This window comes from Carcharhinus amblyrhynchos, chromosome 14 (genome assembly GCF_965287045.1).
Source record: "Carcharhinus amblyrhynchos chromosome 14, sCarAmb.v2.hapA, whole genome shotgun sequence".
Lineage (NCBI taxonomy): Eukaryota > Metazoa > Chordata > Chondrichthyes > Carcharhiniformes > Carcharhinidae > Carcharhinus > Carcharhinus amblyrhynchos.
In genome coordinates, this window is record NC_137337.1 from 42,660,629 (window position 1) to 42,678,832 (window position 18,204).

At 39.5% G+C, this 18,204-nt stretch overlaps 2 protein-coding genes across 4 annotated transcripts in view; one reads left to right on the plus strand and one right to left on the minus strand.

Annotated features, from left to right (window-relative positions):
• Window positions 1-10: 10 nt before the first annotated feature.
• On the plus strand, window positions 11-18,116 carry jkamp (jnk1/mapk8 associated membrane protein). 3 transcript variants are annotated; one of them, XM_080202799.1, is made up of 7 exons: window positions 11-89; window positions 4,098-4,186; window positions 6,299-6,453; window positions 11,941-12,147; window positions 13,235-13,416; window positions 17,140-17,216; window positions 17,701-18,116. In XM_080202799.1, exons 1-7 carry the CDS (start codon window positions 77-79, stop codon window positions 17,917-17,919), a joined length of 942 nt encoding a protein of 313 aa, XP_080058925.1. In that variant the 5' UTR covers window positions 11-76; the 3' UTR covers window positions 17,920-18,116. The 3 variants fall into 3 exon arrangements, with proteins under 3 accessions (XP_080058925.1, XP_080058926.1, XP_080058924.1); XM_080202800.1 differs by having other exon boundaries at window positions 58-149; XM_080202798.1 differs by lacking the exon at window positions 11-89 and having other exon boundaries at window positions 4,082-4,186.
• Window positions 18,089-18,204, minus strand: part of ccdc175 (coiled-coil domain containing 175) — a 136,069-nt gene continuing 135,953 nt past the window's right edge. The window contains exon 21 of the mRNA XM_080202795.1: window positions 18,089-18,194. The gene's annotated coding sequence lies outside the window, so the exon portion shown is untranslated. The remainder of the gene's footprint in view (window positions 18,195-18,204) is intronic.

The following is an 18,204-nucleotide window of genomic DNA, read 5'->3' on the forward strand; positions in this document are numbered from 1 at the left end:
GGCAAAGGGTAAAGGTCAAATCTGCCGGAAGTGGGCGACGAGCGGAAGTGGGTCACTCTGGAATGGCGGCGGCTGGATGAACGCAATGGGTAAGGAGCTGAGAATGTCCTTTCACTGAGTGAAACCAAGACCGAGTCCAGGATCAACAGGTTAAAATAAATCAAAACACAACTATTATTTCATTTAAAATATTTAGTAATAATATTAAAATATTAAGTAATAGTTTTGATTTATTTTATAATTTAGTATTTTAAAACTTAATATTATAATTGAAATAATAGGTGAAAAATGTGACTTAACCTACCTATTGTCATAATATCTGTAATAAAAGCAATTTACTTTGGATGCCTGTAATCTGAAACAAAAAAACAGAAAACGCTACAAAACCTCAGCAGGTCTGACAGCGTCTGTGGAGAGAGGATAGCGCCAAGTTACCTTCAGTTCACCAGATGTTGAAACCCTCAGGCATGAGCTTTCAATTTTTAGCCTAATTGTCTAAAGATAGCATGGTGACACAATGATTAATACTGCTGCCTCACAGCGTCAGGGACCCAGGTTTGATTCCCGGTTTGGGTCACTGTCTGTACAGAGTCTGCACGTTTTTGCAGTGTTTGCGTGGGTTTCCTCCCGCAGTCTGAACGATATGCTGGTTAGATGTATTGGCCGTGCTAAATTCTCCCTCAGTGTTCCTGAACAGGCGCTGGTGGTGACTAGGGGACTTTCACAGTAACTTCATTAGTGTTAATGTAAGCTTACTTATGACTAATAACTAAATTTAACTTACTCTTTCATCCCTGTACTCCAATTCTGACCTTTTGCACATCCTTAATTTTCTTTACTCCATTATTGATTGATGTGCCTTCAGTTGCCTCGGCTCTGAGCTCTGGAATTTTCTCCCTAAGTCTCTACCTCGCTATGCTCTCCTCCTTTAAGGTGCTACTTAAAACTTTTTTGATCAAGCTTTGCTCCCATGTCCTGATACCTCGTTTTATACAGTTTAACATTTGTTTGATTATCCTCTAGTAAAGCACTTAAGGATATTTTGTTACATTGAAAGTGCCATATAAGTTGCTGCAGGTGCACCCAGCTGACTGAATAGTCTGTATTATATCACGCTCTCGTTACAGACAGGAGAAAATGTAATTTAAAACAACTCTGATTTCTCCTCTGTCTATATGTGGAAAGGTGTTTTAATTTTGAATTCCACCTTTCAGCAGTGTAGTTCCCAACTCTTCAGTTTTGGTGTGATCCAACTTCTATTAACCCTGCAGCATTCTTTTATTTAAAAGTGACAGTAATTTTATTTGTACACCCAATTATAAAATTTATGCCATCAATACACAGGCTCCACCAACTTCCTTTATCTTCTCTTCAGCTCTCCTGCTGAAGAACTTTGCTTTGACAATGACTGGCTGTTTTGGCAGTCTTCCTTTGCCGAAAACGTTATGGTAACCAGCGTGTACAACATCAATAACGGGTGCTGGTCCTTCAGGTTTCTTGGCATAGTTCAATCTGGTCTGTTCACTGACCAGTGTCCACAGTTTATCCAGATTTATGGTGGGACAGAACAACTGATTATTTTTTAGATGGTAATGTCTTTTTTAGATGGAGGTCTTGCTGCGGCTGTATAGGGCATTGGTGAGGCCGCAGCTGGAGTACTGTGTGCCGTTTTGGGCGCCGTACTTACGCAAGGATATTTTGGCCTTGGAGGGAGTGCAGAGGAGGTTTACAAGGCTGATGCCGGAGTTGAGGGGGTTGAGCTATGAGGAGAGGCTGAATAAGTTAGGCTTGTACTCGTTAGAGTTTAGAAGAATGAGGGGAGATCTCATTGAGACGTATAAGATGATGAATGGGATGGACAGGATAGAGGTGGAGAGACTCTTCCCGCTCAGAAAGGATAGTAGGACTAGGGGGCACAGCTTCAAGATAAAGGGGGGGCGGTTTAGAACGGAGTTGAGGAGGAACTTCTTCGCTCAAAGGGTGGTGAATCTCTGGAATTCTCTGCCCGTTGAAGTGGCGGAGGCTACCTCGCTAAATATTTTTAAGACGCGGGTTGATGGGTTTTTGATAAGAGAGGGGATTCAGGGTTATTGGGAGAGGGCGGGAATGTGGAACTGAGCCACGACAGATCAGCCATGATCTTATTGAATGGCGGGGCAGGCTCGAAGGGCTAGTTGGCCTACTCCTGCTCCTATTTCTTATGTTCTTATGTCTCATACCAATCTTTCCAAAGTAACCTGGATGATATTTATCAAAGTTGATTCTGTGATGATGGATACCACCAGCATTGCCACGACCACCAAGATGCTTCCTGTGTTTGTCTATATGGCCATGACCATGGCTAACATATTCCCTTGGCTTCCTGGTTTTTCTGAATCTGGACGGCATCAAACTCTGGGATAGTTTATTCGTGCATTCAAACATGAGAGGAGGGTTACAATGTTGCCTTTTTAACTTGTACAATAAAAGAGGGGATATAAAGAAACGTTTACAGGGCAAAGACCACAGAATAAAGAATTATTACTTCCCGTGAGTCCAAAGACCAGAATCAAAAGTCCAGTAGTGGATTTCTTCACAGATGTCGGCAAGTTGAAGACAGATGCTGGATAATTTACTTGTCACTCACCTGTCCAGTTTGGCTGTGGCAAAGAATGTATATCCTTGAGATTATTCACGTTCAACTATTAAAAATTTGAAAGGAAGGGTGCAGGAGCCTATGCCCTAACAGTCTGGCAGACTCCAGTGTCTTAAGACATGGTGAATTATACAAAGGCTATCAACATGAATTTGGTCTCTGCAGTCACAGGGTGGTTAGCATCTCTTCAAAGATAATGGGGTGTCAACTTCTCTGAGGCTGCCAGAAAACTCCTTTTGTTCAGGGTTAAAGGCAGATGTGGCTTTTTAAAATGTTTGTCCTGGTTTAAAAATTTTACGGAGTAGCCGTGCTATTTATATATTTCATAAAGATATAATGTGACGTCTTAGCTCTATTACATTCTTGACGTCAGCCTTTTAAAATGGTGGAGATGCTTTCATGGGTCTGGATGAGTCACTCATCTCAGATTGCTTGGTTAATATTACTGGTCCTGTTTTTTAATTAAATCAGGACAAAGTAAAAGGGGCAGCGCCCCAGAAGGAGCGGTAACAGCCTGAACAAAATCAAAGTACAAAGGAAACTTGAAAACATCAAATAATAATGTGATTATTAGGATCGATAATGCACCCCAATCCCTGCGGTGCCCAACGGGCACGGAAGGCATCAACTGTGCCTGTGGACACCGCATGCTCCCTCTCCAGGGACACCTGGCTGCGAATGTAGTCACAGTAGAGGGGCAGACAGTCAGGATGGACAGCCCCCTTGATCGCCTGTGCCTGGACTGCTAAATGGCGCATTTTGCCAGGCTCAAGAGTAGGTTCACGAGGAGGTCGCCATCCCGACCCGCCTCTCTCCGCATCAGGTATTCGTAAATCAGGAGCGTGGGACTGAAGTGCAAACAAAACATTAATAAAAGGTTCTTCAGGAGAACAAAAAGGGAGTGCAACCTAAGACACAAAACTCTGTTTAGCCTCTGGTAAATGATGACCGTCATCGGAGAGTTCAAAACTAAAGGTCAAGGGGAGATGGTTGGGTATTTTTGATAAGATTATTGTCTGGCATTTATGTGGGCACACATATTATCTGCTATTTCTACGCCCAAATCTGAATCTTCTCCAGATCCTAAAGTAGACTGGAATGGGATGCTTCCTGAATAGAGTCGATTACTGACCTTATGAAAGAGGGAAGATTTTGCTGAAGTGTCTGTACTTGCTTGGACCATTGACAATCCCTAAGAAACTCTTCAAGGGCTGCAATGAATGCCCTCTGATAGTCTTCCATTGTGAATCTTCCATTGTGTCAGATATGACTACAGTTACTGGAGTTGTTTTGCTTTTGACTGCCATGGATTGTTGCTATGGTTCCATGATAATACACTCAGTAAATGCTGTTTCGATGGTCCAGTTATTTATAAATGATATGTATAAAAATATTTTTGTACAATCTTTGTAGTAAAATTAATTTAACAGTTAAAGCAATCTTTTAATGTTAATGATTTCAGATGTTGAACTGATGTGTCCTGGATTATACTGTGGAAAACCAATAATAGAAAGCAGAAATGGTAGTCAGACACAGTATGGAGACTGTGGGGTAAGTTCTTTGGCACTTTTTGCTATTCTTGCATTCAGCAAACTTGATAGTACTTAATAATCATAGGGTAGGACTGGTATTTAAAGATCACTGGCCCTCTTGGTAATTGTATGAGAACTACCACTCAAAGTAACAATTTTTTATCCAGGATATAATACATATTCTTTAAGATATAACAATAGTTTATTCTGTGAATGATTGTTTATTTTGGAGAAATGTATTGATCATACAATCTTAAATCCATGTTTCATTCCAAACATGCTTCGGACATAAAAGTTTGATACTTGGACTTTGGCATGCCTTGTTTTCTTTTGAGAGACCCTAAATTTTGTAATTAGCTTTGACTACATTTGCAAGTTGGAAGTGTAGGGCTAATTTATGCACAGAATTCAATATGCAGTGCTGCAGTATTTAATTTTATGACTCAATATATAAATCACACTCTATTCATGTGTGTTTAAAGAATCATGATTACATGTTCAGAGGAGGCTTGTAGATTACCTGATTTGAATGAGAATTAATTTATCCTGGAATTTGAAACCGTGTTAGGTGTGAGTCACTGAATACCCTGGCAGTGATTCGCTTCTGGACTCAAACTACAAGTAGTCAGGGTGATAAAAACAAATTACTTTGTATGCTGGAATCTGAAACCAAAAGAGAATATGCTGGAAAATCTCAGCTGGTCTGACAGCATCTGTAAGGAGAGCAAAGAGTTGCTGTTTCAAAATGTGAAACATCTGCTCTTCTCTTTCTTGACAAATGCTGCCAGACTTGCTGAGATTTTCCAGCATTTTTCTCTTTTAGTATTCAAGACCATGTCAGGCTATTTTGGTGAAATGGAAACGTTTTGGTGAAACCAGAAACAGATTAATTGTGTGTTGTTTTGTTACTTCACTACATTCTGATCTAATTTCAAACTCCAGCTTGATTTTTGTTTCATTCTCCACATCATTGTCTAATAATCCTGGGAAATCCCTGTGATGGATTTTTTTTTGCCAATTCATGAAAAATAGCTTCAATACATCATATTAAATACAGCGCTGTACATTTTTGCATTTCATTGTTATACTTAATCTTGCACCAAACTATTTTATTCTTGCTTGTAAAACACCCTGGGTAAAAGGGTTATATGATGACAGTTGTGGTTTGAGCTTTCATTGATCAAATTGTGAAAAGGTAAACTTCAGCAGAAATCTAGCAGAGCATGAAAACAGGCTGCTGCATGAAACCTAAGATAAACATCTTTGCAGAAACTCTGAGACCCAGATATGGGGAGAGCTGAGACAAAATTGAGCACCAAGGCCACTATGTTTTCCTTGCTTTTGACCAGGGCACAGCATTGAAATGTTTATAAACTGACCAAAGTCTTGAGTGCGGGAGGTCAGACATCTTTAGAGTCTGACTTGGCTTGAGTGGGCAGATGGGCAAATGACATCTTTAGTTAATGGACTATTCAAATGATAGAGAATGATTGTGTTAAATTGGTCTCTTTGCTGTGTAAAGAATGAATAAGAGGAGATTCCCTGAACACAGAGATTAGAGAGGTTTATTTGTTCACGGAATATGGGCATCATTGGCTAGGCCAACATTCATTGTCCATTCTTAATTGCCTTGGAGAAGGTGATGGTGAGCTGCCTTTTTGAACCGCTGTAGTTGATTTGTTATAGGAATACTCAGTGTTCATGGAAGAGAGTTCCAGAATTTTGAGCCAGCAATAATGAAGGAATGATGATATAGTTCCAAGATATTATGTGTCATACTGACTGGCATGACGGTATCTGGGGCAACCCAGGGAGTAGTTTTCTGAAGATCCCGTTTTTACCTAAGTTATAATGATAATGCTGTTGTAATTAAATCCTTTTACTCAAATATGAATATGTATTAAGTTTTATTTAAATTAAATATAACTACTGTCACCAATAAGCATTATCACTTCGAATCATTTTAGAAATTGAGATTGAAGGGATTAAACTCTGTTACTACAAATGCTAACAGTTGGGAATTTGCAGTATCTTTCCAATTAAAACAAATGTTGTAAATGTATTTATATGTATTAAAACTGGAAGAGTTGGCAACCTAAATATTTAATGTAACTTAAAAAATCCTCTGCAGGTATGCCCAAGAGGGGAAAGAACAGATTATGCAAAGATTTGTCGTAAATGTGAGGATTCACCAGAGCTATATGACTGGCTGTATCTTGGCTTCATGGCAGTGCTACCTCTGGTTTTGCATTGGTTCTTTATTGAATGGTATTCAGGCAAAAAGAGGTTAGTATTATTTGAGAAACAAAAACATAAATGTTATAACAGTATTTTGCCTTTTGGATGTGTAGATGTCACAGGAGGTTAAACGTGGGACTTTCACCTGTAGGAGATAGATTAACAGAGCATGAAGGGGTAAAATTGTCTTTGGTTGATGCAAGGGGCTAAGATCAAGCAATCTTAATTCAATTTCTGGCTGGCACTGTGCAACTATTTCTTTCCTTAAACTTGAAGATGCTGTTGCATTGTTACTGTTCTGCTTTACAACAACATTTGTTATAATTTTAAATGTAATCACTTTAGTTTGGTGAATATTGCATTTTTTTGACTTGTGAGCTGGGAATGGCTAGTAAGTCAGATGATGTATTTTAAGTTGACAGGAGCAATACATCATGTAATTCATAACTGAGTCATAACAGCACAGAGGAGGCCCATCAAGTCAATGCTAGTTCTCTGTTGAGCAGTTCAGATAATCCCACACCTCCTGTAAACTGGTTTCCTAAATCAGTGATCATCTCCACTGCCATCACTCTCATAGGCAGCAGATTCCAGATCACTATTATGTGCTGCATAAAAAAAGAGTTCTCCCTCACACTCCCCCTCATATTGTTTACCCAAAACCTTAAATCTGTGTCCTTTGTCCTTGTAATAGCAGCTAATTGGAACAGTTTTTCTTTGTCTACCGTGTTTAAATCTGTGGAAATTTTCTTTACCTCCAAAAAAATCTCCCCTCAATCGCCTTTGTTCTGAGGACAAATAGTTCTAACTCGTCCAAACAAACCTGCAGCTAAAGTTTCTAATTCCCGAAACCATTCTGGTAAATCTCTGCAATCTTAATACACCCCCATACCCTAAAATGTGGTGACCAGAATGGGATGCAATACAATACAATTAGGAACGTTGGAACAAAAGGAAGTCAGTCAGCCTGTCGCGCCTGCTCCACTATTCAGTTAGATTGAGGCAGATTGTCTACCTCTGTGCCATTTTCCTGTGCTATCTCTTAATGGCATTAGTCTATAGAAATCTGTCTATTGATTTCTGTCTTGAGCTTGCTCAAATGATTGAGCTTTCACACTCAACTGAGGTAGAATGTTCCAAAGATTCTCCACCCTCTGAGTAAAGAGATTCCAGTTAATCTCAGTCTTAAATAGCCTGTCCTTATTCTGAGACTGTATCCCCTGGCTCTAGATTGATCAGCAAGAGAAACCTCCTATTTATACCTACCATGTCACACTCTGTATGTTTCAGTGAGATCATCTCTCATTCTTTGAAACTATCGAAAATACAGGCCCAGTTTCCTCAATCTGTTTTTGTAAGACAATCTTGATATCCCAGAGATTAATCTGATGAACCTTTGTTGCAGTCCTTCTATGGCTGGTTTCTCTTTTCTTAGATAAGGAGACTAGTACTGTACACAACACTCCAGGTGTGCTGTCATCAAGGTTCTATGATTTCAGCAAGACACCTTAACAAGTGTACTCAAATCCCCCTAGTGACTCATGAACAAAGGACACTTTTTCGACACCAACACTTGCCAACCTCCCACCATTTGACAAATATTCTGACTTTGTGTTTTCTACAAAAGTGACTAACTTTACACTTATATTCCAGCTGCCATGTTTTTGCCTATTAGATGGTCCAAGTCTGCTTACGGCTTCGTTGCATCTTGCCCCCAGCTTACATTTCCATCTAGTTTTGTTTCATCAGCAGATTTTGAAACATTACAAATGATCCCACATCTAAATAATTTATATATATTGTGAATAGATGTGGCCCTAGCACTGATCTTTGTGGTACCCCTTGAGAAACAGCTTGCTGTCCTGAGAATGACCCATTTATTTCTTCTCTCTGCTTTTTGTCTGTTAACTAATTCTTAATCCATTGTGGTATATTACCTCTAATCCAATATGCTCTAATTCTGTTTACTAATCTCCTGTGTGAGACCTTATAAAGGCCTTCAGAAAATTCAAATACACCACATTCACTCATTCTCCTTTATCTATGCTACAAGCAACAAACTCAAATAATTTCCAAAAGGTTCGTAAAACATGATTTCCTTTCCATAAATCCATATTGAATATGCCGTTATTTTACCATTATTTTCAAAATGTCCTTTTATCACAACCTTTATAATAGATTCTAACACTTTCTCTTCTCTTGATGTCAGACTAACAAGTCTATATTTCTCTATTCTCCCTCCCTTCTTAAATAATGGAGTTACATTTGCTACTTTCCAGTCTGCAAGACTCACTTTAGAATCTATAGCATTTTGAAAGATTACCACCAACGCATCCGTTATCTGTATAGCAGCCTCCTTTAACATCCTGGGATGTAGTTCACCTAATCCAGGGGATTTATCAACCTTCAATCCAGTTAACTTTGCAAGTGTTTTTCAACAGTGTGGAACTCACTACTACTGGGAATGCTTGGATTGAACAGATGCATTTGAGAAAGAAGTATATTCGTGGTTACGATGGTAAATTTAGATTAGGAAAGATGAGACACGGCTGGAGTGTAGCATAAACACTGCCATGGATGGGCTATGTTGAATGCCCTGTACCTGTGTTGTATATCCTGTGTAATCCTAGATGCTTCCACACTGCATTGTTCTAGGCAACTGTAACAATAGCTTTCTACCAATTTATCTTCCAGACTGTGTTTGCCTTTTTGAAGATTTAAGAGCCCTGTAGTAATTTCATTGCCTTTGTTAAAAGCTCCAATCATCCCCAATTATGTGGTATAATTAATAATTAATTTAAACTATTCCCACCGGGGTTTCTGATCTTAATTACACTTAATCCCCATCCATACTCATTGTACCTCTTGATCTTCTGGGCCAAGCTCCTTTTTCCGTCCCTCTCCCACAGGTCCACTTCCACACCTAGGCTTAATGTGGGTCGCGCATCTCACTCTCCCAATGGTCTGCTCTGAGTACTTGGTTTACCTTGGGTTGCTTCTCTCAATGATTCACACTCGCATCTTGTTTTGTCCTGGGTCAGTAGGACCAAAGCGGCACTCTGTGTGTGAAGCCGCAGACATTGGAAGGGTGTTACTTGAATATTTCTCATTGGTCTTTACTCAGATAAAGAAGAACATAGGTATAGAATTCAGGAAGAAGGACTGTGATGACCTTGAGCAGTTTGAAATAAGAAGTGAGGAGGTATTGGAGGCTAAGCCTTGATGGGCTTAAAAATGAACATATCCCTAAGTTCAGGCGAATTGCATCCCAGGCTCTGTGGGAGGCGAAGAAGGAAATTGCGGACGTTCAGACACAAATTTTTAATTCCTTTCTAGCTATCAGGGACATGCCAGAGGACTGAGGATGGCAAATGTGATTCTCCTTTTCAAGATGGGTGGTAGAAATGAACCAGGGAATTACAGACCAGTGAATCTCATGTCAATGGTCGGCAAATTATTGGAGAAACTTCTGAAGGAGAGAATTAATCTCCACTTGGAAATGCATAGGCTTGATTGGGAATAGTCAACATGGCTTTGTCGGAGGAAAGTCATGCCTAACAAATGGAATTTTTCAAGAAGTGATTAAATACGTGGATGAGAGAAGCACAAGTGATGTAGTTCAGCAGAAGGATTTTAGCAAAGCCTTTGACACGGTCCCACACAGGAGACTGATTGAGAAGGTTGAAGCATATGGAATTCAGGGAAACTTGGTGAGATGGATCCAAAACTGGCTTAGGAATAGGACATAAAGGCTGGTGATAGAAGGCTGTTTGAGTGACTGGAGGTATACCACAAGGTTCAGTGCTGGGTCCTTATTGTTTGTTATATACATGGATGATATCGATGATAACGTGGGGGGGAGTGATAAGTTTGTAGATGACACCAAGGTTGGTAAGGTAGTTAATAGTGAAGAACATAGGAAGATATTGATAAGTTTGTCAGATGGGTAGAGCAGTGGCAAATGGTATTTAACCCTGATAAGTGCGAGGTGATACTCTGGACGAAGTAATAAGACAAGGGAGTAGTAAGACTGGCAGGACACTCGAAAACTCAGATAGATCTTGAGTTATCTATTCACAGATCTTTGAAGGTAGCAGAGCAGGTGACTAGGGTAGTTAAGAAGGCATATGGGACACTTGCTTTTATCAGTCATGACGTAAGTATAAATGCAAGGATGTTATGTTAGAGTTGTACAGAATGTTAGCTCGGCCACGACTGGAGTACTGTGTGTAGTTCTGGTCAACTCGCTATAGGAATGATGTGATTGCACGAGAGGGGATTCACCAAGATCTTGCCTGGGGTGGAGCAATTGAGCTATAAGGGGAGACTGATTAGGATTGGAAAGTTTCCTTCAGAGAAGATTGAGAGAGGACATGATTGAGGTATATAAGATTATGGGTGGTATGGACAGGGTGAATAGGAAGCACTATTCCTCTTGGTTGAGGGGTCAGTCATGAGGGGGCATAGTTTTAGGGTGAGGAGATTCAATGGGGCTTGAGAAAAAGATTTACTCAGGGTGGTGGGAATCAGGGAAGCCTGGAAAGGCAATGGAGTCCTGAAAACTTACAATCTTTAAATGGTATTTGGATAAGCACTTGAAATATCATAACATTCAGGGATATGGCACAAGTGCTGGAAAATGGAATTAGCATGACTTTAGTGGTAGTTATTGTCGATGCAGATGTGATGGGCCTAAGAGCCTTTCCTGCGCTGTACGACTTTCGGTGACTATCACTGTTTGCTGTGCAGGCACATGGATTTGGGCCAGTGTCTGTGGGAGTTTGCGCATTCTCCCTGTGCTTGCGTGGGTTTTCTTCGGGTGCTCTGGTTTCCTCCCACACCCCAAAGATGTGCTATTAGGCTGATTGGAGGTAATAAATTGTCCCTAAATTAGTTTCCCTCAACGTGGAATGCCATAAAGAATAGATAAGGGTCATGGGTGGAGGGGGGACTGGTAATGTTAAAATGGCGGCACGGGCTCGTTGGGCCGAAGGGCCTGTTTCCTGGGCTGTTTTTGTTCTTTGTTCTTTACTCTCTTGCCTCTCTGCATACGATCTTTGTTTTATCTTGAGTTGCTCTTCTTGCTTTCCCACTGGTCCACACTCACTCCTTGTTTTACCTGGGTTGTTCCCCTTGCTCTCCCACTGATTTGCTTCACTCCTCGTTTCATCCAGCGTCATTTCTCTCACTGGTCCACTCTCAGTCCATGATTTATCCAGATTTGCTCCTCTCAATCTCCCCTACGTCCCCGCCAGTGTTTTATCTTGGGTTGCTTCGCTTGCTGTGTACATCTGTTATTTTCTGTGGCCCAGATCTCTCCCTATCACAGTAAAAAGCCTGCTTCTATCAGCTCCATCGCATTCCTTCATTATTCTAAATCACCCCAAATCCCTGTCATCCTAATGAGAAAAGCCTGTTTTTTTGGTTTTTTCCTTCTTTGCATTTCCTCATAATAGTGCAAATGAAATCTATTGTCAGTATTTTAAGAAAAAGACTGAAGTTCATCTTAACAATTACTGATATTTTTTTCTCTAGTTCCAGTGCACTTTTTCAGCATGTGACTGCATTATTGGAATGTACTGTTGCAGCTATTGTTACATTGTTGGTGAATGATCCAATGGGACAGCTGAAAATTCGATCCTGCCATGTGAAGATGCTTTCAGATTGGTATACAATGCTTTATAATCCAAGTCCCGATTATATCAACACATTGCATTGTACACAGGAAGCTGTATTCCCGTTGTAAGTATATGATTTTCAATAAAACGTTCCGCTGATTTGCTTACTTTTTGGTTATATTAATTGATTTACTGACGTAAATGTAAGTACGAGTTGAACGTAGAATATTTTTAACAGGTGAGAGCTCCATATATTGCTCCACTGTACACCCATACAGATAAAAACAATTATATTATGGTGTTAATTATTAAATATATTTAATTACATGTAGGTGGTAGGCATTAATTGTGATGTCACTTGGGCACATTCAAAGATACACTTAATAAAATTGTAGGGTAGTTGAGTTAGGAATTTGTATTTAACTCTCTGAGTGTAAGACTGAAAATTAGTTCCAGTGCTTTCCTTTACCAGCTGGCTTCCTGAAAAGAACACAGAGAATCTGTCATTTTTCCCATTTCCATTCTACAGAGGCAAATGCAATTTGTTATGCATTTGTTATGGCTCGACGGCCCTAACAGAAGTATTGAGGGAATAGAACAGAACATAGAAAAACTACAGCACAAACAGGCCCTTCGGCCCACAAGTTGTGCTGATCATATCCCTCCCTACTAGGGCTACCTATAACCCTCAATCGCATTAAGTCCTACGTACTCATCCAGAAGTCTCTTAAAAGACCCTATCGAATTTGCCTCCACCACCACCGACGGCTACCGATTCCACTCACCCACCACCCTCTCAGTGAAAAACTTACCCCTGACATCTCCTCTGTACCTACTCCCCAGCACCTTAAACCTGTGTCCTCTCGCAGCGACCATTTCAGCCCTGGGAAATAGTCTCTGAGAATCCACCCGATCTATACCTCTCAACATTTTATAAACCTCTATCAGGTCACCTCTCATCCTTCGTCTCTCCAGGGAAAAAAGACTGAGCTCCCTCAACCTATCCTCATAAGGCATGCCACCCAATCCAGGCAACATCCTTGTAAATCTCCTCTGCACCCTTTCAATGGCCTCCACATCGCTCCTGTAATGAGGCAACCAGAACTGAGCACAATTGGGAGCCACCTTTCTACAAAATGAGAATCTCAACTTCACCGATTGCTCATCTCCTCTAATGGCTGTTCTGATGGTCAGTCTTCTCTGTTTTTCAGATACACTATCATCTTCATATACTATGCCTTTTGTCTGGTTTTTATGATGTTGCTTCGTCCACTCCTGGTTAAAAAGATTGCCTGTGGTCTTGGAAAATCTGATCGATTTAAAAGTATTTATGCAGCCCTATATTTTTTCCCTATTCTTACCGTGCTTCAGGCAGTTGGTGGAGGCCTGCTCTGTAAGTACATTTTCATGTTTAGATGTTACCTTTGGAAAACCTCGCTGACTGCAAGTTTTGCCATAACTTACTTGACTTCAGTAGTAATTCATTTATAATGTTAGTTTGTTACAACATATTTTGAGGCTTTTTGAATTTAATGATCATCATTGACAGATAAATCTTTTTTCCTGTAATTTTATTTGCTGCTTCATTAATTATTCTATGTCACAAAAGACTAATTCTAAGTCTACGACCATAATATTTTATTCTTTGTCCTGATCTTTGACTCTTCCTTGATATTCAATGCAACGAATCATAACATGCTGTCCTTCCTTTGTTCCTTTTCTCATAATTGTTTCTGCCACTTTCATGCAGACTGGTCTACAAGCCTTCAGCTCCAAAATGAATTGCCCAGTTTTCAGCAGCTTCTCCAAATTAACATCCTTGAAAGGAACAATTTGAGTTTTGTAACTTATAGACATTTGTCACCATAAAGTAGATTTAATGATGAAGATGTACACTCTCACCCGATGCTGTGTCCAGTTCCCTTGCATGCGAGGAGTGCCATCCATCATATAAAAATCAGGTGACCTTGAGGTGAAAGTCAGCTTATTGCAGTGCAGGTGTTGTTCTGCTTTTATAAGTGCAGTCTTTGCTTGAATTGATGCAGGGTAGAATCATAGAACGATAGAACATTACAGCACAGAAACAGGCCTTTTGGCCCTTGGCTGTGCCGAACCATTTTTCTGCCTAGTCCCACTGACCTGCACCTGGACCATATCCCTCCACACCCCTCTCATCCATGAACCCGTCCAAGTTTTTCTTAAATGTTAAAAATGAGCCCACATTCACCACTTCATCTGGCAGCTCATTCCATACTCTCATCACTCTCTGTGAAGAAGCCCCCCCCCTCTAATATTCCCTTTAAACTTTTCCCCCTTCACCCTTAACCCATGTCCTCTAGTTTTTTTCTCCTCTAGCCTCAGTGGAAAAAGCCTGCTTGCATTCACTCTATCTATACCCATCATAATTTTATACATCTTTATCAAATCTCCCCTCATTCTTCTACGCTCCAGGGAATAAAGTCCTAACCTATTCAACCTTTCTCTGTAACTCAGTTTCTCAAGTCCCGGCAACATCCTTGTAAACATTCTCTGCACTCTTTCAACCTTATTAATATCCTTCCTGTAATTAGGTGACCAAAATTACTCACAGTACTCTAAATTCGGCCTCACCAATGTCTTATACAACCTCACCATAACATTCCAACTCTTATACTCACTACTTTGATTTATAAAGGCCAATGAACCAAAAGCACTCTTTACAATCCTATCTACCTGTGACGCCACTTTTAGGGAATTATGTATCTGTATTCCTAGATTCCTCTGTTCTACTGCACTCTTCGGTGTCCTACTGTTTACCTTGTATGTTCTACCTTGGTTTGTCCTTCCAAAGTGCAATACTTCACGTTTGTCTGCATTAAACTCCATTTGCCATTTTTTCAGCCCATTTTTCTAACTGATTCAAATCCCTCTGCAAGCTTTGAAAACCTTCCTCACTGTCCACTACACTTCCAACCTTTGTATCACCAGCAAATTTGCTGATCCAATTTACCACGTTATCATCCAGATCATTGATATAGATGACAAACAACAATGGACCCAGCACTGATTCCTGTGGCACACCGCTACTCATAGGCCTCCACTCAGAGAAGCAATCCTCCACTACCACTCTCTGGCTTCTTCAGTTGAGCCAATGTCTAATCCTGTCCATGTATACCTAGTGACTGAACCTTCCTAACTAACCTCCCATGTGGGACCTTGTCAAAGGCCTTACTGAAGTCCATGTAGACAACGTCCACTGCCTTCCCTTCATCCACTTTCTGGGTAACCTTCTCGAAAAACTCTAATGGATTGGTTAAACATGATCTACCATGCATAAAGCCATGTTGACTCTCCCTAATAAGTCCCTGTCCATCCAAATATTTGTAAATCTTATCTCTTAGTATTCCTTCCAATAATTTACCTACTAATGACATCAAACTTACCGGCCTATAATTTCCTGGATTTTGAGCCTTTTTTTAACAACAGAATAACATGAGCTATCCTCCAATCATCCGGCATCTCACCCATGAATACTGACATTTTAAATATATATGCCAGGGCCCCTGCAATTTCAACACTGGTCTCCTTCAAGGTCCGAGGGAATACCCTGTCTGGTCCTGGGGATTTATCTACTCTGATTTGCCTCAAGACAGCAAGCACCTCCTCCCCTTTAATCCGTATCGGTTCCATGACCTCCCTACTTGTTTGCCTTATTTCCATAGACTCCATGCCAGTTTCCTTAGTAAGTACGGATGCAAAAACCATTTAATATCTCCCCCATTTCTTTTGGTTCCATACATAGCTGACCACCCTGATCTTCAAGAGGGCCAATTTTATCCCTTACTATTCTTTTGCCCTTAATATACCTGTAGAAGCTGTTAGGATTATCCTTCACCTTGACTGCCAAAGCAACCTCATGTCTTCTTTTAGCCGTCCTGATTTCTTTAAGTAGTTTCTTACACTTTTTATTCTCCTCAAGCATCTTATTTGCTCCTTGTAGCCTATGAGATACATCTTTCTCTTCTTCTTTATCAGAGTTCCAATATCCCTCGAGAACCAAGGTTCCTTATTCTTCTTCACTTTGCCTTTAATCCTGACAGGAACATACAAACTCTGTACTCTCAAAATTTCTCCTTTGAAGGCCTCCCACTTACCAATCACATACTTGCCAGAGAACAGCTTGTCCCAATCCACGCTTTTTAGATCCTTTCTCATTTCTTTAAATTTGGCCTTTTTCCAGTTTAGAACCTCAACCTGATGACCAGATCTATCTTTATGCGTGATCAAGTTGAAACTAATGGTGTTATGGTCACTGGAACCAAAGTGTTCCCCTAAACTCACTTCCGTCACTTGTCCTAACTTATTTCCTAATAGGAAATCTAATATTGCATCCTGTCTAGTTGGCACCTCTTTATATTGATTTAGAAAATTTTCTTGAACACATTTTACAAACTCTAACCTGTCTAGACCTTTAACAGTATGGGAGTCCCAATCTATATGTGGAAAATTAAAATCCCCTACTATCACAACTTTATATTTCCTGCAGTTGGTATTTTATTCCAAAATTAATTTTTAATCAGTGAAAGCAGTTATTTGCTTGATCTGCTCAAGAATAGTTGCAGAGAAAAAATGATGTTGAATTATTAAAGATATAAAGCCTCGGCATAAGATTTAAAAATTACATCAGTTCTCCTCAACTTCTACGTTCACCCCGTATTGGCGTTGTTCTCAACTGGGACAATTTATAGTTCAGTTTATTCTGTGGTCAGTGTTAACATTCTTCTCTTAATTAGTTAGAAATTAAGATTAAGCATTGAAAGGCCTATTTCCTTTTCTGTACAAGGCAGTTTAGGCTGAGATTTTAAGGCTATTCAAGGTCAGTTGAAATTTCATTTCACATTTAGGCTCTCGTATGGTTGTTCCTAGTGAGTTATCATTTAACCACATGCATGTGTTTACATGTTTCTGTGTATTTAACAGATGAGAAAGTTCACAACAAATGTGTAAATCTATATGTGTATTATAATACATTATATGTTGACTTATTTACAAAATATAAACATTTGTACAGTATTTTAATAGATAATGTACTGAAAAACAATCGTTCACTAATTTCTGTTCTATACATTTATTTTAGATTATGCTTTTCCATACATAATTCTTGTCTTGTCCTTGGTAACTTTGGCTGTATACATGTCTGCTTCAGAAATACAGGTAAGTTAGAGCATTTCATTTTATCATAAGTTCAGAAGAATTGTAGATTTAATGTTGTACAAACTGTTTTTTAATATAACATGGTTTGGAAAACTTTTAGCATTTCAATTAAAAACATTTAAGTTGTAATAGCCCATAGGACTGTGATTTAAAGCTTATATTTTATAAATGGGGTATATGCAGACAAAGGTTTTATTGTAAGAATTGTTATTAAACATTAGCTTAATGGTTAGAAGCTTCGTAACGCTCAGTTTTTAGAAATCATCAGAGTGATAAGTGAGATCAGCTCCATTAATGACTAAGAAGCAGTTTTAGGATGTTGCTGAATTATTGAAGTTCTAATGGGGGGAAAACGTATGATGGCGTTTTTGATGCCATCTTCTCTCCAGTTCTAAGAGAGATGCAGATCAAACAAAATGGGGTTTTATCATAGCAATAGGATAAATATTTCAAACTAACTTAAAAATGTGTTCTTCACTGACAGACATACAAGGATTTGATCACCAAAAAGAAGAGGCTGGTTGTCCTGTTCAGTCATTGGATGTTGCATGCCTATGGAATAATTTCAATTTCCAGGTTAGATAAATTGGACCAAGATCTGCCTCTGCTGGCGTTAGTGCCCACTCCAGCCCTTTTCTATCTTTTGACTGCTAAATATACAGAGCCTTCAAGAATATTGTCAGAAGGTGGCAATGGACATTGAAAAAGGGACATTTAGAAAATCAGTTAGAATTAACTGTTTCAAGCAATTTGAAACTAAATATCAGTATAATTATTGTCAAAATGACTGTTTGTATGCTATTGCATGTTGAGTTGATATGCTTCTGCTTTGTAAATATATATACTGTAATGTTATATTTACATGTTTTGACAAAATAGCATTAAAGTGCATAAAAGAGACTTTATTGAAGTAAGTTGAACACATCTCACATAGTTGCTATGATTAATACAACTGTAAACTTCAGCTTCTTTATCATCCTGTGGGGAC